Here is a 22,088-nt window from a genome sequence, read left to right on the forward strand (position 1 = left end):
ACAGGACTTGTCGAGTTGTGGAGGTCACACACGCAGAAACATGGCCGACAAAAGTAAATGTAAGAAACTTTTGATTAATGGTGCAAATTCACGTGTTGCATATCAGGTTTTTTCCCATAACATTTCATTAGTAATATGGCATGAGGTCGTAACCGTGATCTAGATCACTTCGAAAAGTTACCCTGATGACAAGTCAGGTGAAGTAATATTTTAGTGGTTTCAGGGAATGTACTGGTGCAGCAACAACTCAGCCAGCAAAACCAATGGTTGCCACACAGAAAAGAAAAGCTGCTTTACCGACATCTGACTCAAACAAAAAATGACTGAAGCGTTTCTAGTGGTAACCCTCCAGCTGTTATCACTGTAAACTGCATATGTGTTGAGCGAAAACGGAAAGCTTGACGGGTGTATCTACAGCAGCTCAGGGGGCAGGGCTTAATGAACGGTCAGTCACAGCAAGAGAGCTATGAGCTTCTGGTTGTATAGTCGACCATCAGATGCAGCCGTCGCACAGAGGATATTATACCTTCCACCTCCTGGCCAATGGAGAGACCGGCCCATTTCCTCTACGAGAGAGATGAGGGAAAGAAATATTAGGAAAGGACTGAGCATCGAGCCAGCAACTGGTAATTAACAGTGTGTGTGTGTGTGTCCGTGTTTGAGTGCTTGTGTAAGCGTACCTGCGGCAGGCTGAAGGCGATAGTTCCAGGTGCCACAGTGTGGTGGGTCTTGACTGTAAACACAAACTTGTGGGTGGGTGTTGTCTTCACAGTCACGTGTCTGCAGAGACAAGAGACAGTTGGACCATGATTAGCTAATACATGTGTTATCATTTCTTTTTCTTTTTTTTTCTTGCTCGCACACGACAGTCATCGATGTAATGACTATATTCAATGTAACGCTGCTAAGTCATCTTAAAAGCTATTTCTTCTATTTGACCTTTTCATGTCTGATATGTCCTTTTCGGATCTATTTAGAGCTTTAACCTCAACTTTTGCTTTCATCTAAATTTTTTTGCTCTGCTTTCTTTCTTTCTTTGTACCTTTCTCTTACATGTTATTGGTTTACCTACCCAGAGTTAATGTGTAGGGATTAAAAATGCATTAATTTATATAATTTATATATACATATATATATATATAGGGGGACAGCAAAACAAGCATCGATATATTATTACTTTAAAATGTCACATTATTTTACACCGTTGCAGTGGTTGAATATTCACTAAAACCTTCATGTCGTCTACTATAGAAGCTTCCTCCAGTCAGCGGACTGCCAGAGAAGCGCAAACTGCTGCATATTCTTGCTACTGCTGACCAATGCCTAACTGTGAGGAACATACACTGTAAACTATTGGCAGCACTGCCAGACCAACACCACTGCTCGGTGGCGCTGAATGATAAAGACAAGGCGGCTGTTGCCATGGCAGTAAAGTGTAGGATAAACTGCAGATGGCGCATTTATTTTGAGACCTGTCAGGTGGATTCTACATTAAAACAGGTTTAATGTACCTGAACTTGAACTTGTCTCGGATAATTCATAGTTTTTCTAATTCTTAAAATGACAGCAGGTTATGTTGGTGGGAGACTCAGAATTTGCACAGTCATGAGTCTCTGGCTGCAGTTGACACCACATTTGATCTTATTTTTTCAATTTGTTTTTATTTCTTTATTGTTTCACGCTGATGTAAAAAAAATGTTCTTAATAGTCCTATTACATTTGCTGCTACTGCAGAGTCATTTCCTTAGAAAACCTAATGTTGTTTGCCAGCAGCTCAATCCCAGCATTTTTCATTAGCAACATTTCTTTCCTCAGCACACACAGAGACAAATGCAGCAGGAACACAATGACATCTGACGTGTCTGAATGCTTCGCATGCTGCAGAGTGCCAAACAGACCTGACGGGCTTCTATTTCACAGGGCCTAAACTGTCTGACAGGGAGAAAATACGCCGCTAAGACACTAAGAAAACAAGGGCATGTGTCACTAACTGCTTGAATCACTGAGGTTAACAATTATTATCAAAGCTTCACAAAAGTATTTTACATGTTAGTCAAACCAAATGGTAGTGACAACTGTTAAAACCTTCAGTACAGGGTGATAACAAATAGTCAAACTTGTGCTGCATTTTTTTCTTTTTTTATGGCTAAATGTGCTGAGTCAAAAGTGGGAAGTACATAATTACCGACGTCCATGCACTTGATCTAACAAGGTGGGATACGTTTCTCTTTGACCCATATGGATACTAACCCCTGTATAATCCCAAAACACTGATTTCCATTATTATCCTTACGATTTGCACGTGGACTTCATTGGCCGTTCCTGTGCTGTATTTAAATTACCTACACATGCACGAGGGTTGCGACATCAGCTCTGGCAGTTTACTGATCGGGAATCAGATCAGAAGACGCTCATGATGGTCGTCTTTAAAGGCAATAACAACCAGAGTATTTTGTTTTTTAGTTTCGAGGACTTGTTGGACTTTAAGTGTCACTTTTATGTCATTTTTTTTCTCGTATTGGAGGATGAAATCAAGACCTTCTACTTACACAAAAAAACTTAATATGAGACTTGGTGAGTCAGGCTGAAAAAGATTTTTTTTTACATCAAGTTCCTGCAACTTTAATTATCATTATTACATTGTAAAGCAAAAATAACCATGATAATCACTGCAGCCTCATATCAGATTATTTACTGTGACCTTCTGGATGAAGGATGGGTGATAAGGTGGGTGGATATATGGGGGTTTCAATAGATGAGAAAATGATTGGAGAGATGCCCGGGTGTCTGCCTGTATTGACATACCCAACGATGAGTAGGTGATAATGACTACTCACTGTCCCGACTGCAGATCCTTCTCGCTCACCACGGCGCAATTAGTCAGCGACAGCTCATCCGTCGGGCATCGCGCCGCTTGCATGGTCTGCGAAGAGAAAGATAGAGGAGGAGGAGGTGCGGAGGAGAAGAAGAACAATGTTGACAGTATACTGAAAATGACTGATAAATTCTAGTCATTTTTCTCTCTATATTTTACCGTGTTTTTATGGGACTCAATGTTCACTAAGCTTGCTTGTAAAAAATCGCGTTGGAAGGGAAAAATAATACTAAATTGTAGCAAAAACCCACTTTTATCAAAGCTACAGCACAAAAAAACTATAATTCTCTGCAGTTCTAATTTTAAGTAAAATATTAGTTGAACATTTGAGATCTGTAGACTGAACGCTGGCAATCAGAATGACAACTGTTCCCACAAATTAACATTACAACAGTAAAAAACATGTCTGAATTCCACTGCAGCATTAAAGTCCCTGAAATTTATTAATCTATTATGTTTTGCTAGTTAATTGTATGGTTCTGTTAGATGATTTCTGAAGTAAACATCCAGTACATTCTGGATGCTAACGGAGTATAACATCAGTTTAGCTGTTGGACTCACGATGGACAGCTAAAGGATCAAAATCAGTGTAGCGGAACCAGGGATATCATCTTTACTGTTCCACATGTTCTTCTTTGTTGTCAAAAAACTGGCGCCTACATCACCCACAATTCAACTCAACCGCTGACAGTTCAGTCTGACATTGAGATGTGTAATGCTAGTAGCTGCTAATGTAGCCTCGAGCTGCTAGCCTCAGGCAGAGATTAGCGGCGGGCTACAGAGGTCTAATAACATCCCTTGAATACATTTATATCGGACTTCACACAGCTCCCACTGGACCAGCGAAAGGCTTCATTCAACTTTATTCACACAGAACTCTCCAACACCTGTTAACCGGCTTTGATGTGTAAATTTAGTCGAGTTCCCCTTTAAAGGGTGATACAGACGAACGTGTCCGTAAAACCTGAAACCTTAAATAACCAGCGGAGGAAAGTAACTGAGTACATTTACCCAAGTACTGTACTGAAGTACAGTTTTGAGGTACTTTAAAGGAGCATTTCCTTTTCATGCTGTACTTCTTCTCCGATGCAGTTCAGAATGAATGTATTTTACAGACAACACATACAACGAGCTTACAAAATACAATGCATTGTTACAGATAAAACGGGAGGTTTTCTTTGTGACTCCTTAGGAAAAAAGCACTGTCTAGTCAGGGCCCTCGTCATGTGTCAGACATCTATGAGTCGTTAACAGCTCCACCACATAGACATTTTCTCTTTAAGCTTCTAACATAGTTTCACTCAAATAACCGTTAATGGCCCACGAGAGTTAAAATGATCTAATAATTCACAGAGAAGCAAAGACTAAAGAGAAGCCCAAAAAAATGAGTAGAATTTTTAGAGTCCATCAGATTTATCTCGAGACCCTTTGGAAGGGCCTGGCCCTTAGGTTGGGAACCACTGGACTACGACTACCTAGGTGTATACAGTATATAGTCGTTAAAACTAAAACAGTTAAATGTCGCTTACACACATACATAAACATACTTCTGTAGGTGGATGCAGGACTTTTACTTGTAATGGAGTATCTTTAGATGAGCGCATGTCACTTTTACGTAGGTAAAGGATCATGACTCATACAGAACTTCACCTAGAGTCTGATATTAGAAAGGTTAAAATCTTTTTGCAAAATGGTGTGATGCTGTGTATGTGGAAGTCGTTCTCATAAGGTTACAGTAGATTTTTTATATTTACTATCAGAATTACATGTTACAACTTCTTACAGCCTGGCCTACAACCCAAATAATAAGGTTTAGCATCTGCAGCATGCCAGACAGGCAGTGAACGACTCGAGGAAAAACAGAACCAGCAATGACTGAAGAGAAGATTAATCTCTCTATCAGATGTGAGTGAAGTGAGTGAGGAATCAATAAAGGCAAACTTTCTGCATTGCCGAAGGACGCGATTAGGCAAAGATGTGCTTTATGAGCACTGTAATCATCAGATGGTAAGAAACAGACAGATTGCCGATAACATTTGGAATAGTTTCATGTGTAAAACCCGTGCACAAAGCCAAACTGTCTAGATTTATCTGACTCAGGCGGGGCACATAAGGCATGAGAAGTCACTTGTGCGTCGCAGTCCGTGCTTCTCTATAATCTGTACACTTGCTTTTACTTTGATCTTCCTTTACAAAATTAATTATTTTTATTTGTGCCTGTAATTCCTTATCTTTCAGGATCTCCTGCTACTTTTTCACCAATGTTTTGTATCAAAATGGAGATGAGTCCAGTTGAGAGACTGGTATGAATTTTTCAGTTCAGTTCATCCAGTTTTCCATTGACACACCGCCTTTCCACACACTGACACGTTCTCATCTCAACACAAACTGAAAAAGCCTTTGCAGAACAACCATCTCTGCAGCTTCAGCAGGTAGAGAAATTCCAATGCACATGAAGGGGTAACCATGGTAACTGCATTAAGCAACCCACGGAGCCTCCGACCATAAATCAGGCTTTACAACTGGCCGATTTATCACAGGCGTGAATGTCACTGCCCCTCAGAGCCAGCATGGGTGACTCTACCACAGATATTTTTAAGCTATTTGTTCCTGTGAGGCTTTAAAGCAAATACATCATACCTGCACTCACTGCGGACACTGATAGGCTCCTCTTTGCGTGCTTCATTTAAACCTAAAACAATACAGCAATTTATTCCCAAACACTGTTGAAACTCCCTCCCTTGAAGAGCTCTTGGGTGGGAGTTTATGTGTCTGGAGGTCTGTGTTTACATTTACATTTATTCATTTGGCAGACGCTGTTATCCAAAGAGATGTATACCGTAAATGGGGCACAATACAAGCTACAGTAGAGCACGGAGAAACCTTGGAGAATAAATGCCTCAATAATCAGCGTTCCGCCTGACTCAAGTGCCACAGGGCTTGCAGGTGCATGAAGCAACACATGACTCGCAAATGAAGATTTGACAATGACAATTTTTTCTTTTTTTTTTTTGAGAAAGAGCCAGAGAATCGAGACGGAGCGAGAGAGAGAAATAGCATATTAGACCAGGAAGTACACTCAGAAGAGGTGGGTCTTCAAGCGATTTTTGAAGACAGGAAGGTATTCTGCCGACCGAATCGAGTTTGATAACTTGTCCCACCACCGAGGAAACAATGAATGAGATTAGATTGAAGCTTCCTCCCTAGTTGTTGTTCATATGCAGATAATAGTGAGCGAGAAGGCTCATAAAGCTGAATGAGGGAGTTCAGTTTCTGTAGGTGGGTGCTGTGCTTGTGGCCACTTTGTAGGCAAGCAGCAGTGACTTGAGCTTCAAGCAAACAGGGACAGGGAGCCAGAGGAAGGTAATCAAAGGTGGAGTGACACAGGCTGTCTTTGACTGGTTGAAGACCAGATGTGCTGCTGCACTTTGAACCACTTGCAGAGGTTTTACTGGACATGCGGGCAGCCCTGCCAGAAAGGCTATACCGTAATCAGAGCAAGAGATGGCCAGTGCCTGCACGAGTTGACAGCATATTCAGTTAAATAAAACCTGATCTTTCTGATGTGACGGATTAAAAAGTTAATCAAGATCTCTTGTACATTTTGTTGGACAGAAGACTCACCAAGGGTTTAGTCTTAGAACGACCGAGTTAAAGGGTTCCCTCATTAAGTTTGAGTCATCAGTGAGGCAGGCTGAGATCTGCACAGAGACCGTGGGGTTGTCTGGTGGGAAGGACAGATGGAGCCGGGTATCCTCAGCATAGCGTTGGTAAGAAAAATGATGGGAGTGGATAATAGGATGAAGGGAGGCGTTTTCTATCGAGAAGAGAAGGGACCAAGCATACATCCCTGTGGTACACCATTGGTAAGAAAGTGACACTTGGACTGTTCTGCTTTCCATGCTGATTTGATTGATCCACCTGTGAGGTAAGACGTAAAACTAGAGTACTGCTGTACTAGAGATGCTTTGATCGTGGCTAAAAATAACAGGCAGACATGAATTTTGTCTGTTTCAAAGGTAGTGAAAATATAGTGGCTTCAGCACAAAGAAACTGGCATCAGCTGTCAAGGTCCTAGTTTCCCAAATGATGGGTTGATGGAAAGATAAAATGCTATCTATGCATCACCAGTGTACATCTACAACATGCATTGGCAGTACATTTGTACAAAGGGTTTTTGAAGGTGGAGAAGTAAAGCGGCGACAGTTCAGAGTGCAAAGGTTGGGACTGCTAAATCTCTTCTGGTGAATTATGTCTAGAACATATACTGATTACCTGCCAGCTGGCTTTACTTACAATTAAATGCTTAACGCTATCAGCAGCAGATGTATGTTAACAACTCAGTCAGGTAAGATCACGTTACTTTGCTGCAATGGTATTAACTTTGCATGTACTCAGTGTATTTTTGTATGTCTTGTATTAATCCATAACCAGCTGGCATATAAACAAATATCTACCCTTATCGAAGCCGCAGCCTTAGCAGCAATTTAGGATCAGTATTCACTAGCTTGATCTCCTGCTAAAATAGCACAAAATGCAGTGCTGTTGGAGGAGAAAAGCTATGGCTAGAAAACAAAAACTGTTTCATGGGTGAAATTTCAGATCCAGAACACAGGCAAAGTCTAGTAACCAACCAATCCTTTGCCTGATCTCCATTTGCCTGATTCTGCCGAATCCTTTTGAGACCTCTAGAGATTCTTTGTCAAAAAAAATCACAGTGATCACCGCATCCTGAGGTATTAAGTTAATTTAGACAGAAGGAGATACAGGGGGATAGAGACAGCGACATAAGGGCTAAAGATAGAAACACTATGAAATATTTTGTACACAACTATGTATCAATATAAAAGGAAATGAAAGAGGTGGATATAAAGATGAACTGAGAGAACAGGGACAAGGAGACAAACTGGTAGAAAATACTGCACTGCTGGCATCATGCCCACATCACCTGCAGCCCTGTAGTCTCGCCAGATACAGGTGAAACAGAGCAAGACCAATGTGTGAAAAAGCCTTAAAGGGGCCTCTCACATATGATACTCAGGAAGGGGAAAGAAGTGATACAGTTCTTCCCCTTTCTTGTCTTTAGTCTTTTTTATTTTCTCAAAGAGGCTTTCGTCATAGTCACCAAATTCCTAAGTAGTGTCATTCATTGTTCGTTCTGTATATCAAATATCTTATACAGCAGGCCTGAAACACGACAAGGACCATAAAAACCAATGCGACACAAAAAAATGAAAGCCTCAAAGATTACACCTGTAGTACAATCTGTTCATACTGAACACTAAACCACGAGATCCACTTAACGTCTAATTTGAGATATGTCTATCTTAGTTCTGGCTACTGTAATGATAACTACTTATATATAATAATGTTATTTATTTGCGTATTTGAGACCTGAAGATTAAAAGTCCAATGTTCACTCTCCTTTTGATTCTGTTTAGCTCCCCACTGTCCCCTGAGGGAAATATCTGGCTCTTTAGCTGCTAAATTCTCCAACATGTTCACCAGCTAGTTGCTAACTGTAGCAGCCTGCTGTCTGGTGCTGAACAATAAGCAATTAGTGGATTCATCAGAGCTTTTTCGCTAAAAACGAGGTCGGCGAGAACGCTGAGAGTGAACCAAAACAGTACAGTTGCGGGCTGTTAAACCAAAACAGTGTACTGAAACACACAACAGTGCTCCCCATAGCTACAGCGCTCTGCATAGTGGAATGATAATTTTCTGTAGATTTGTCACTAACAGTAATCCCTCTCACATTACACACAGTAAACTCTTTTATTGTTAATATAAAATTATAAATTACTGCATCTTTAAAGTTTCACATGTGATTTCATTGCCAGCAAATAGTGAAAAGTCCTCAGAAACCTGCAATTCACACATTCATTGAGGAACTGTCAAGGCCTCACTAAGAGCTACTGTATTTAGTCCAAATTCGGCTGTAGGTATCTGGAATATTTTAAATCCTCCCAGTTTATTTATGACTCATTGAAACTCATTTGCAAAAATATCTCAAATATAATTATGGACAGTCAAACAAAACCCCTTTCTGTTGAAAAGGGCGTGCCAACAACTGGGGAATGAAAATCAGGGACTCTTGTGGAACAGAATGCAAATGTGATACATAATGAAAAACATTTTCTGGTAATGGAGATGGGGAATATTTCTTCCAGCGGGGACAGCAGAGTGGCACAAAAATGGATATGGACGTAAACCTGGGTGTTTTACTAATTTTGTGTGATGTGGTCTCAGGTTTTCTGAGACGGGAGTTGTACTGTGGCAAAATAATCTTGTGTCAAAGGTCCACTAACTAGCTTTTCTAGAGCTTTCTACTGCAACTTCATCAGTAATTTGGCATCATGTGAAGAATCAGTGGACAGCCTGAGAAAGATTAAGGAGAGGAATGAAAAACGTATCCAACGCCAAAGGCCATCTATCAATTGACTGAAGTTCGATCTTGTCTGATAACAACTGAGCTAACTTCATTCATTGATGGAGACCATGAGATGCAGTTGAAAGCTATGGTAAAACCTAGTAAGTAGTCCTTCGAGTTGAGATGATTTTGCCATACAACAGCTCCCAAGGTCAAGAATGAACCTCCACGCTCCAGATGTAGTCCTAATCATTTAATGGGCTCAGGAGCTCCCTATTGGTCAGGGCCAATCCTGCTTGACTGATTTCGTAGCTGATAGGTTAGTACAAGATGTATAACAGAGGCGGGCATTTGCAAACAGTACTCACAGAACGTTAGCTTGGGTTCATATCAGTTGCAATGGATTCCAATAGTGAAAAGTTTTCACAGCAAAAAAAGAATGATCTAAACATCCACAGAAACTTTGCAAACCACACCTGGAGCAGAATCCACTTCCGTGCTGTCCAACCATAATGTGATCATTATGTGTCAAACACTCCAAGATCACACACCAAGATCTTAGGTCTTTAACACGACCTTGTTGTGCTCACGAGCACATGTGTTTGTTTGCGCATGTTACAATGCCTGCTCTACCCTACTCACTTTTCGTCTAGCCGGATAAACGGACTTGTGGCTCATTCTTGATCTGAATTTCCTGCGTAGTTTACTGATTGGCTCCCATGCCGGTTGGTCACTCAGTAACCTCCAGCCGTGCTTGCAGCTCTGTGAGGCTGTGCTTAGACACGACGACACTCTCAGCGACCCGATCGTCAGCATGCTAACGTGCTCACAGTGACAATGGGAACATGCTGATGTTTGGCAGGTATAATATTTACTGTGTTTCATGTTAACGTTTGCTTACTACTTTCTGAAATGAATCTGGATACAGCTTGGGAATGGGACCGTCATTAGTTTTGAAGCTATTTGTTTGTAAACCCAAGTCCTGGAAAATAATAAACTTGACCTGATAATGCTGCTCGATTAAACATCCGGGGATCACCAAATTGACTACAATTCACCAGAGAGGCAACTTAAATGTCTGAACCAAGTTCCATGGCAATAAATTTAATAGCTGTTGAGACATTTCACTCGAAATGACATATATCCACCCCATGGTGGCACCAGAAGAAAAGGCAGGTGATCACCTCTGAGCTCACACTTTAGCAAGCTTACGCACTCATCTTTGTTTAGGTGGTGCCTCAATATCATATCAGCAGGAAATTTTTTTCTTTTTTTTAGGGTTTTCTACTGTGGCAGCACAATAACTGGTGGAGCATCATGGCGCTGCCAGTGTGCCCTCTTTAATTTAGTGTGTTCAGGTTGACTGCATTTTGCATTGGGTCCGGTCATCCTTGGGTCTGACTTTCATTGGGTCCCTTTGAGAATGGGTCTATTTTCAAAAAAAGATAAATCATTGCATGACAGGTTTAGGTAGGTTTTCCGTGGGCCTGTTTCAGATCAGGAACGAAAATATTTGGACCCGTCCGGACCTCTAACGGAAACATGCTGTGCAGCGGAGGGGATGGAGAAGTTTCTAAGGAGACTCTGATTCATTTTTCCCCATGAAAACTTGTCATCGCTGGAATCCATTGTACCTGTGGTGACTCCACACTGGCCACAGCCTCTGTTGTAACTTATGGTCAACCACTTTATTTGTTGCCTAAAATGGTGTAATTACCAAATCTCTCAAAGTCCCAATCTTCATTTCACCTGTAGGATCATACTTGTGGCTAATGGGCTATAATACCAATCTACCTCACTGGGTTAAATCTGTATCAGACTACCTGCCACCTGAATCAAAATGGTGAGCTCCCTAAGGGAACAAATCCATTTTGTTCTGGGCTTCGGACTTGACTGATGGATGCTAGCGAGTTAGCGTTTCCATTCACTCAGCACGTGACACCAGTTTGACATTGCAGCTCAGTCACTGGGATGCAATGGTGCCAGACTTTCTAGGGTTGCTGCTATGTGTAAGGTTGCCTGTCTCCTGAGGTGCTAGGCAGCTATCCAGCCTGCAGCAGGGGGCTGAAAGCAGTGACGCACATCCTCCATACAGCCAACTCTCCAGCTAGAGAGCCACAGACAGTTAGCATGCTATCAGGCGGAAGTAGCAAATATATTCCACATGATGAGGACGATAGCTGCTCGTCTTGAGAGTTTAACAAGTGTGTATCCATACATACCTTGAAAAATATTACGACCTTGTGGGGGCCAGCGTAGGCAAGCAGAGAGGAAGGACAGAAGACAGCATTTGAGACAGAGGGGGACTTGGAGCGGCAGGTTGCGGAGGCTGAGGTGCGAAGCTGTGGTGGCTGAAGACAGGTGCACTCAAGTTGCAAGTTGGGGTGGTGACACATGCATGCAGGCCAGAGCTGGGGTTTGCTTTGATCGGATTCACTTGTTTTTTGTGTTTATTTTTGGAACACTTTATATCTTTTCTTCTCCATCTGCCATATTTACACATTTTCCAGTTCCAAGTTACACCCCAAATCTGGTAGAGGTATGATGATGCGAGCCACGTGCAGAGTGCCATGCCAAACGTACAGTGTTATGTTTATCACAAGGTTCATCTTCCCCACATTAGAGACACAGTGCCATCTGCCTTATTGTGGTAAGAGACATGGACATAGAGAAAAGAATCTGCTGCTTTTGTGCCTTGATGAGTGAATGTTTATCGTCAATGGATGAAAGGGGAAATGACATCAATGTGACCATACTGGGAATACCGGGAACTTTTACAGTGATGTGCCCTTAGGTGATTTAATTACATAATTAAATCGATAAATCAATCAATCATGGATAAAAACATTTGAAAATCTCATATTTGTGAATTGGAATTTTTTTCCCTTATGGAATAGGAAGGGCAGCGATTCACACCAGTACTAGTCCTGTTATTGCTTAATGTTTTGTCTACTGCCGTAGACGGTGAGGACTGGATCAGATCGCATTAGCTGGCATGCTCAAACAAACAGAACATCACACGTAGCGGAACAATGTCCGAGGAAATGCATGAACGACTTTTTGACAAGTAGTCACGTTAAGACCGGTTGTCTGGAATGAATTCCCTGTTCGCCTTCCTGCTCTAGTTTCTGCGCAGGGCTGTGCCTACCCGTGCCTCGGGGAAGCTCTGAACTACCTCTGACAGCTTTTTGAACTCTTGAGGAGCAGCAGAGGGATACACCTTGCTTCAGCGCCAGCTGCGTAACTTCAAGGACAGTGTCTTTGTGGGAGCAGAAAATGATGGAAACCACATTTTATTAACTCTTCACATCCGTGCGCTGTGAATGCTTGGACGTATTGGCTTGAAACTGAATCACAAGTTATACAAAACCGTGCAAACTAGCTTATGAAACCAGAGAATATGACGCGTGATAAAGGAATAGTCTGACATTTTGCTCTTGCTCTCATGTCTGTACAGTAAGTGTGTAGCTGGAGCCAGCGGCCTGTTAGCTTAGCTTAGCTTAGCACAAAGACTGGAAACAAAGGGAAACAGCTAGCCTGCCTCTGTCCAAAGGTAGCACAATCTGACCATTTCTTGGCCAGGCACAGTAACTAACCAGCAGAGTTCAAATGTTTCCTGTATTTCTTAATAAAAAGCAAAGGATTACATCATAATTCAGAAGATATAAACATTCCAGCAATTTGGGTGACAGAAATATGTTTTGTTTTGTTTTTTTCATTCCTTGTTTCCTATCTTGTTAATCATCATGCAACCCCCTTTAGATTTATCCGGCGACCCCTTGAGAGGTTCCGACCCCAAGGTCGGGACCCATTTATCTGGAGCATTTTGCGTGCAGAGACAGTCCAAGTTTTTAGGCCGTGAATAAATTGCCGAAATATTTCCAGGACCACGTGACATTAAGATTGTCCTTCCTTCTTTCTGTCCATTCATCTGTGTTTATTGCTTCCTTCCTTCTTCCGTCCAGAATGGAAATATTTACAACAGGCTCTTGCCTTTGGTGAAAGTAAGCTGTGAAAGGCTTCAGCAGTCTCTTTGATTTATTTGGAGAAAATAGAGCTTCAGCCACTGTCTCTGTTTTCTCTGGATCGCTGATATGAGAACATCTGTTGTCCAAGGAGTTCCTTCGAGTTGCTGTTGCTGATTTCTTTCAAAGCTGCTCTTGTGCAGAAATCTCTCTAAATTTATTGTAAGTTAAACTAATGTGTACTTTGAAAAGCTCAGGTTTTCTACAGTCCTCTCGATGTCTTCGGTCACCCACACACAATAACATCACCTCTTCATTCAATTTCATCTGTTTGACCTCCGGTCTGAAGAGAAAAAAAAAAAAATTTCCCATTTGATGGGCTCTCTGTGAAACGATTTCAGTTCACTATGTCGTCCTCATCTAATCAGTTTTTGTGTTCGTTTCAGCAGCATCATTATGTCCTGCAAAATTTCTCTGGTGGCTCATCGTCATTTGAAAACCCTGAATCAAATTGTCACATTTTTGATTATTTTTCAGTTACGGATGATCGGGTTACCCTCCCTTGTCTCTTCAATATATCATCCAAAAAAACGCTTCCCCTCTTTTGGCCGTGTGCTGTGTGTAAAACTGCAGAATCAGGGAGTGGCAGGATAACGAAGCGCTGCCTCCCTGCATCTCCCCTTCCTCGCTCTAAATATTCCTCTTATTCTAAGCATCCCGTTAAATTATTCATCCTGCTCTGCCTCAGGGGGTGTATCCAGTCAGATGCCTGCATCGGCAGTCGATCGGTAATGAAACCGCTTCTGCATCAGAGCTGAGGGTCTAAGATATACTGTATGGTTATATTGAAGAATGGTTCACAAGACATGTGTAATTTTAGAGGGGCGGCTCACTGTCTAGAACCTGCAGAGAGTTATCACCCAGCTCTGCAGTTCTCCCCGGTCCTTTTTAGCATCTTCCAGCTCAGTGTTTTGGTTGAGTTGAAAGATGCAACTTTTACTGCCCGTTGCCGGGGGACAACGTTAGCGGCTAGATGCTAAAGATGCTGAAGCATCTATCACGCTAAATGAGTTGGTGGGAGCCAACCCGAGGCTGAAAAGAGGACTCACAGCACATTCGCCAGGTGGCCAGAAACACAACTTCACGGGAACACTGATGCACTGAACACTAAAAAAGTCAAAAAAGTCAAATGGGATTTTGAGCTTCTGCCCCCAAGTGGCAAAAAGAAAAAGAAAATGAATGCAGATTTAATATGTAATCCACTGCCAACATTGCAGGTACAAAATGCAAAATTACCTTCAAATGTAGCCCTTTCAGCTGATTCTCTATTTTCCTTGTATTTTTCCTGAAAAAAACACAAAGATCTATAGCTAGAGTATACATTATATATTTACTTAAATATATATATAAAGGATCTTCGGTCAGCTATGTTAGAAAATCAGCTATTGGATATTTAGCTAAACAACCTGAAGTGTGTGTTCACACACAGGATAGAAAGCACTGCAGTTTTAGGACAACAGCAGAAAATAATTCCTAAGTAAATGAAATAAAACCTAATGAGGATCTACAAACTTACAGTCTTAATCACTTAAACTAATGGCTCTCAACCTCTGAGCTCAATTTGGTTTTGTGATCTTGCCACAGAAAATCAGAAAAATCAGTGTCAAACAAATTTGTGGCGTCTACTTCGCCGCAGTCACATTTGAAAGCACTGCAGTCTGACTTTTCCATCTAATTGAATGAAATCTGAGCCAAGCCCCGCAGGCAACCGTATCAGCTCTGTGTGCATCGTCAAGCCTTGAGTAGTGTTTTGGATTTTATGCAATAAGAACACAAACACGTTAAGCACAGGCAGGGCTCTAAATGACAGGGAACACTCACAGTGGACCTGCAAGCCCTTGATTAGTTCCTGCCTGGTACCTGAGGCCGACAGACGCACATTCAATATCTGCCATCAGCCCTCAATGAACACATTATGAAATGAGTAAACTCTCCGTGAGAGCCAACTCACTTTCCCCTTTGAATAAATCACACGGAATTCTTAGCAGTCTGCTGCTGAAGATGGCATTAAATCAGGACGGTTTCAGGACACACGGAGCTGTAATTTTTCTTTTTCATGGTGCTGCTGATTTAATCTGTTATAACTGAGTGTCTGTTATTTAGGGGCACTTCATCAAAGATTGTAAAAAAAAAAAAAATGTATTAAGGCATAATTCAATACTTTTCATGCCATTATAAGGGTCGAAAAGCAACAAAAAAGACATGCAAAACAGCTGGTAAAAAACTTACTGGCTTCATCAAGCACCAGTGCTGTGAGGAAGGAAAGCATCACAGAAAAGTGGGCTGTTTTTTCTTCTTATTATGTGGACCGTTAATTACACACACACATAGCTGCGGAGCTATTTTGGGCGAGTAACCAATTACTCCTCCCCTGTAGAGGGCCTTTTAATCTTCTACTTTCACTTCCTGTTGCAAAACCGTGCGTTTGTGCCGTGAAAATTGGCGTAAGCAGCCTGAGTGGAGAGTCAGATATGAGCGGGTCTGGACCGCTAGTCTGGCTCTCTCCAGAGGTAGCAAAATCTGCCCCCCTCACCTCTAAAGCTCACTAGTTAACACATTACCTGAAGTCCCTGCCATACAAGACTGCAAATAGTTGTTTTTACGATATAATGCAGTCTTGTTGATTCAAGCCGTATCAACCAGCCCTAACTCAGCCCACCAGTGTTTTCTCAAGGTTCACTTCTTGAGCTGATTACATCAGGGCTGCACCTCCGCACTCTACTTGTACAAAGTCTGATGACGAAGCAGACAAAACACAGCAACACACACCCTTAACGTTGCTCTTGTCTTCCCGAAGCACACACACAAAGGCTAACACAAATCGGCTGTGTGCTCTAACGCGCGTGAGAGCAAGTGTGTGTGTGTGTGTGTGTGCTGTGTTGGCTGCTCCACAGCAGAGAGCGGTTCTCTAAATATAGCTACAGCTCAGAGCTCACAGAGGAAGGCCCCGCACTGAGACCGCCAAGGATTAACCACGACTATCTCTCTCTCTCTCTAACACACACACACTCACACACTCCGACATACCGCCACTCACATACTAAACATGCATACATACGGTATGTATGCACTGAAGCTACCGGTCTTCATACAGATGGGCTGTGCCCGCACATATCCGCACACATTTAAACGTGAAACGTAACAGCGGCTGCTACTGTTACACACTCTGTGTTTTTGCTGGCATGCACGTATTCATGGGATGAGCTCATTGATGAAAACCACCATAAAAATTGGAAAGGCTGCCACAACAGTGCTGACAGAAGAGACAACCAGGACACACAACCGTCAGACGGTGCGAGAGAGCCCTCTGGATTTTAGCAACGTTAGCAGAGTGGAGGACCATGTAAATGGCTACAAAGCACTCTACGGATTCATATCTATGTGGACAGTAGAAAAACAGGGATTCATAAATGTTTTATTCAAATATTTTTGATTGATTTTTTTGAATCCCTAAATAGGTAAATATTAAATGACTAGGTATTTTATTAATTGATATTTAAATGGACGGTTAAAAGAGTTAGAAGAATTATTTTTATTTTTTTATAAGACAATCAATGAAAACACTTTTAAACTAAACGAATGAATAGCTAAATAAACATTAGAATATCAAAGTCTATTTGAAAATGCAGAAACAAGCAACTTAATTAACAGTACAGGTCTTAAACAGCGATTCCTTCCCACATTTCCATTTTTGCTGCTGCTTCTCCGTTCACTGTTTAGATTCTGGGCCTTGCGCTGGCACATGAGGGAAAACAATGTCAACCAGTTTCCACCAGAAGTCCCCCCCCCCGTGTACACAGCTTGTGGTTTGCACAGTAGAAGCTCCGTTGTATCTTGTAGGTGCAGCTGTGGTTTACTGAGTTGTAGTAATACTCGAGCTTTGTTTTGACAAACGAAGGCTCGTTACTTTAAAATAACGTTTGTCTCTGTCCGGATCTGATGATCCACACCTATCAGGAGCCTTCGTTTTTAATGGGCTTCCCAGGAGTAACGGAGAAGTTAGCTGGCTAGCGCTAGCGCTTCAGAAACACCCGGACATCATGTCAGTGTATGTGAGTTCAAATATCATCACTCTCTGGAGGCCCGTGGACAGCCAGCGGTGTGCCAGACGTGCTAATTTCCAGGCTGCCGCCGACACAACGCACCAGCCAAGTTGGCCAAAATATCGGAAGTGCCCCCGTTTAATTAGCTGGCTGGAGCTAACTGAAAACCATGGGATTAGAGACTTGTGTCAACATTTTAATAAGTGTTAACTCGTTAATATTTTAAGGTAATTTACTGAGGCATTATGAAATTTTGGTAACTTTACAAATAGTCATTTGCAGAAGCTTGGTTGGAAGAAAACGTAGCCTGGTTGCAAGTGCTGCCTGAGAAAACCCATTTTAGGGGAAACTAAATCTTTTAGTGGCGAGGGAGTTTGTTGATATTGAGCCTAGACATTCACGTTGGCCCAGAAAGTGCTTCTAAATTAGATTGTTGTTATGTGGAAATCTGCGAAGAAAGGTAAAACCTGCATGCATGCCTCTCGTTTCGGGAAGAGGTTACAAATATTCTGGAGATTGGTTCATTTTTATTATCAATTCTTGTGCAAGTGAGATTTCAAGGTCTTGAAGGGACTGATTCTTGATTTGAGGCTGATTTGCATTTGAAACAGAGGAAACTTATTCTATCAGCAAGGTGCATGTTTGTGATCTACACCATACGCGTATGGTTGTGTCAAAGGAACAGAGAGGCAGAGAAAGTGCACGTGTTGGTGCTGCTGTTGAATGTGAAATAGGTTCCAGCTCCAGGCTGGTATGTTGAGGTGCAGCTGATTGTTGCCGAAAGCCTTTCTGCTGTTCGGAGGGAGGGATGTGTTTGTCAATCGCCCGGTGCGGCAGAGGTGGTTTTACAGCCTCCGACCTCGACAGACTGGAGCAGAGACACAAATAACAGGCTCGGGAAAAAGCTGCTGAGCAGTAGACGGTTGCACTACGGGGAAATTGTGAGGGAAATAACCTGCTCACTTGGTTAGGAGAGAGAGAGCACGGAGAAGGAGAAGCACACACCAGGGGAGCTGCCATCTCTTGTAGCGCGCTCGCTTGTTCCCTCACACAAGTAGGCGTCTTTCTTTTCTTTCCCTTCTGACTGTGGGATCATAAGCAGCCCAACACAATCAAATCCGCCAGGCTGTCTTTCAAAGCACTGACACAGTACAGTTGGAAGACATAAATGTTGAGTGCAATGAAAACAGTTTCAACTTATAAATGAAAACCAACGGTCAGAAGTTAAATTCAGTTGAGTTTGATGCTTCACCTGTTGGCCGGGAAAACTCTCAAATGAAATACTGCAGTCGACATTTTTCCTTCTAAATCATTTGAACGTTTCACATCCACAACAGGAAGCACACAAACTTAAAACAACAGCGTCTCACTGATTAGTCTCCCATGGCCAGAGTAACCACGTTAGCGTCCACGCTTCACTTATAATTCAGGTTAAGCTGTTTAGAAGATAGAACTGTCTGCCGGCAAAAAAGGCTTAAAATGCCTCTTTCTGCCCAAACCCAGGACAGAAGATTTCTTCTAATAGCGAGGAGCAGAACAAAAGCACTGGGATGTTTCTACGCCACAGTGACCTGCATGAACAGCTCGAATCAGGCAGGATGCTGGGTTTCTGGTGAGCATGGGCTTAACCATGTCATTGTGGAACACTGGTGACACTCACGCGCTTCAGTCTCGACTTGCTTGTCTCTAATCCAGTGGCTTTATGAAGGCCAGATGGCCGGTGACTGACTAGAGGACGACGGGTTGTTAGTTCAGTCCTCAGCACATCCTCCGTCCAAAGGCCTTACCGACCCTTTTGTCTCCTCCCCGACCTTAAACTGACTCTCTGTTTGGGGGGGGTGTTTACTCCTGGGCACAAGGCGAAGACAAGAGACCCCTGGGTGAAATCTGAGGCCAATTTAGCGTTTAACGCTGCAGATCAATAATCCATCGACACCTCACCGAAGATGGACGGACTGACCGCCCACAAGCGTCTCGATCAAAATTGTGCTGCGTAATATAAATGAAGGATGCTGGCTGCGGTCATCTGTCCCAGACATCTGAAAGCTTCACTGGCAGCTAGTTCTTATTATTATCCTAGTCCATTAGTCACTCCTGATAATTATCAACTGACTGTTTGCTAGCCCCCCCCAGAAAACTCATATTAGAGACGACTGCAGTCATTAAAATAGATTTAATCAGCAGAACCGATCAGCTGCACAGGATCAAGAGACTCTGTGCACCTGCTCAATTGTTTTCTCTGGAAAATGATGAGCAGAACAACCTGATACGTTTTCCCTCCAAAGCCATCGGTCTGCTCAGCTATCAGCTGTCACCGATTCCCACGCGGAGCCTCGGCTCGGCTATTCACGAAACAGCCCTAAACACACCGCGGCGGCGTGAGCCGCCTTCCCTCAAAACCGCCGTTAACTCCTGCGGTTTCAGCTCGGAACCATCCACGGCCTCCGTCGCAGCCGGAGCTCCGACCAGACCTCTGAGCCGACTGGCAGGTTGCCTCCTTGAGATAATCAACATTTCCCACTCCTTACTTTTGGGATTTGTCACTTTTCATGTTGATGTCCTCGTGAGCTCTCGCTTATTTTGGGTCCCTCTCTATCCCGTGGCTGCGCGTTCATCTCAGTGATGACTTTGACTGATTCTCCATCTACTCTACAAGATGCTTATTATTCATTGTCAGCGCAATTTCCCGAAATCAGTATTCGCCAAAAAGACAAAATAAATGTGTTTTACAGAGTTAAGTGAAGAAACTCGTTAAATCTTGCGAGGCTAAGGCTGCAATGAATGTTTTCGACATGTGACTAAAACAACTGATATGACTGACCATCAACAGCTACATCAGGTCCTTGTTAACACCGCGTTTGATCGGATTCACAGCGACAAGCTCGCAGCTGTGCGCACACTGTATCTCCATCCAGTGACAGCTACGCGCTTTAAGCAGGACACAGCCCAGCTCCAGACCAGCATCACCACAGGCAAACCGCGCGGTTTTTTTCTTCTGGCATCAGTGGTGAATCCTCCTTTTGGAAAAAATGCGCAGATACAGGGTCAGAAACAGAAGGTCGGTTCCGGAGACTTGTCAAACGCACGTCCTCTTTCCCCACTGAAAGCTTTCTCTCACCAACAGATGGTGTGTGTGTGTATATATATATATATATATATACACACACACATTACTTTACATTTATTCCTTTTTTTTCTGTTGTTCTTATATATACAGTATATAGACTAATATATATATACATATCAGTGTAAGTGTTCTTATTCTTTGGTTTTATGTAAATATTTCTTTCTCGATATGGTCTCGGACCCTCCTAGGTGGTCTCTTCCAGCTCATTTCCTGCAGCAGGGCAGATTTTCGAGGCAGCCACTTGCTTTCGGTTGTTGGCTGGTGCTCAACATCGCATTTGTCTCTGCAGCAAAATTCTAACTGCAGCCCCTCATTGAAGTGTGTCATAAATATTACACTCGCTACCCTGAATCTCATTGTGAGGTGAAATTTCCATGGGGGGAGCCAAACACGAGACCTTTTCAAAGCCCAAACATGGATGTTTCATAAGAACTGGATCCCGGGCTAAAAGATGGCGTCTATCCACTGGAATGAAAACTGCCGCTGCGACAAACTGGCAGCGAGGCTGAGTGGCCTCGTTAGCCCTAACCCCAAATATAAATACCAATTCAAATGCAAATCCGGTATTCTTTTTCATTCACTCCGGATGAGGATCAGGATGACGTCAGGTCAAACTAGCTCACCTGCAGAGGCTACAGGGGCTGACTCTAAACTCAGACTCCACTCTGCTGGCAGACAGCCGCCCCCCCCTCTACGCCACCCTGCCACCTCGCCTTCAACCAACCGCTATCACCTCATGGATGATTTTTTCATTACCGTCTGGTTCGACTTCGTTCTTTTTGACACTGGTGTTGAGTCTGTCTCGATGTCGGTCCGGGGAGATGGGTTTTTTTTCCCTCACACTCTAACAAGCTGCAGTATGCCCGGCAACAGTCCACGGTCTGCTGAGGGTGAAGGGTATATGTGTGTGTGTGTGTGTGTGGACTGCTGGGGTCGAGGTGGGGGGTGGAACAACACGCCGGTGGACACTTTTGACTCATGCTGGATGACCAAGAGGAGGAATGTACCACCGCGTCTCCTCTTTCCACGCGCACACACACACACACACACACATTTCATGATGCAGAATCCAGCCCCAGTTCATATCAACATGGCAGACACTTTGTCACCAATGTTCTTCTCATATCTAAATGTGTATGATAGTGATTACATCAGGACGAGCCTTCTCATGTGTGACCCATCGGGGTGGGTGGTTTTACATGTATGTGCAGGAACTTCTCCTCGTCCCTCCGTAGGGCCCATTGGCCTCAAATCACTCCCACAGCTGTGGGTCTAATTTCACCCAAGTGTGGACGTGGAATTACCAAACGTCTACCACAAATATAGGATTTAGCCCTCACTACCTAACAAAAGACTGAATAATACAATAATATATTAAGTTTTATGTATACGGAACAATGTTTGTAATGTTTGGGCTGAACAATAATTCAATATTTTCATATATTGATTTTCATTGGAATTGCAGTGTGACAATATGATGAGCAGTGTGTTACCGTTTTACAAAGCTCTGTCGTCCAAGTGAATCATTTCATGCTAATTTGTATTTTTTTTTAAAAACTAACAGAGTTAGTCCCCGAAGAGAAGCGTTTATGAAGAGTTTTCATGTTGTAACAACCTGTAGGCCTACATACAGCGGGCAAATTATTGT

At 42.8% G+C, this 22,088-nt stretch overlaps 1 protein-coding gene across 2 annotated transcripts in view; it reads right to left on the reverse strand.

Annotated features, from left to right (window-relative positions):
* Positions 1–22,088, reverse strand: part of LOC120786476 (vesicle-fusing ATPase) — a 43,754-nt gene that overhangs the window by 18,645 nt on the left and 3,021 nt on the right. For both annotated transcript variants that reach the window (XM_040121954.1, XM_040121949.1), the window contains exons 2-4: positions 2,838–2,923; positions 681–780; positions 527–566 (exon numbers count right to left, since the gene is read on the reverse strand). In XM_040121954.1, the coding sequence (XP_039977888.1) occupies positions 527–566; positions 681–780; positions 2,838–2,923 (226 nt within the window). The remainder of the gene's footprint in view (positions 1–526; positions 567–680; positions 781–2,837; positions 2,924–22,088) is intronic.

Source organism: Xiphias gladius, chromosome 3, assembly GCF_016859285.1.
Source record: "Xiphias gladius isolate SHS-SW01 ecotype Sanya breed wild chromosome 3, ASM1685928v1, whole genome shotgun sequence".
NCBI classification, from domain to species: Eukaryota; Metazoa; Chordata; class Actinopteri; order Istiophoriformes; family Xiphiidae; genus Xiphias; species Xiphias gladius.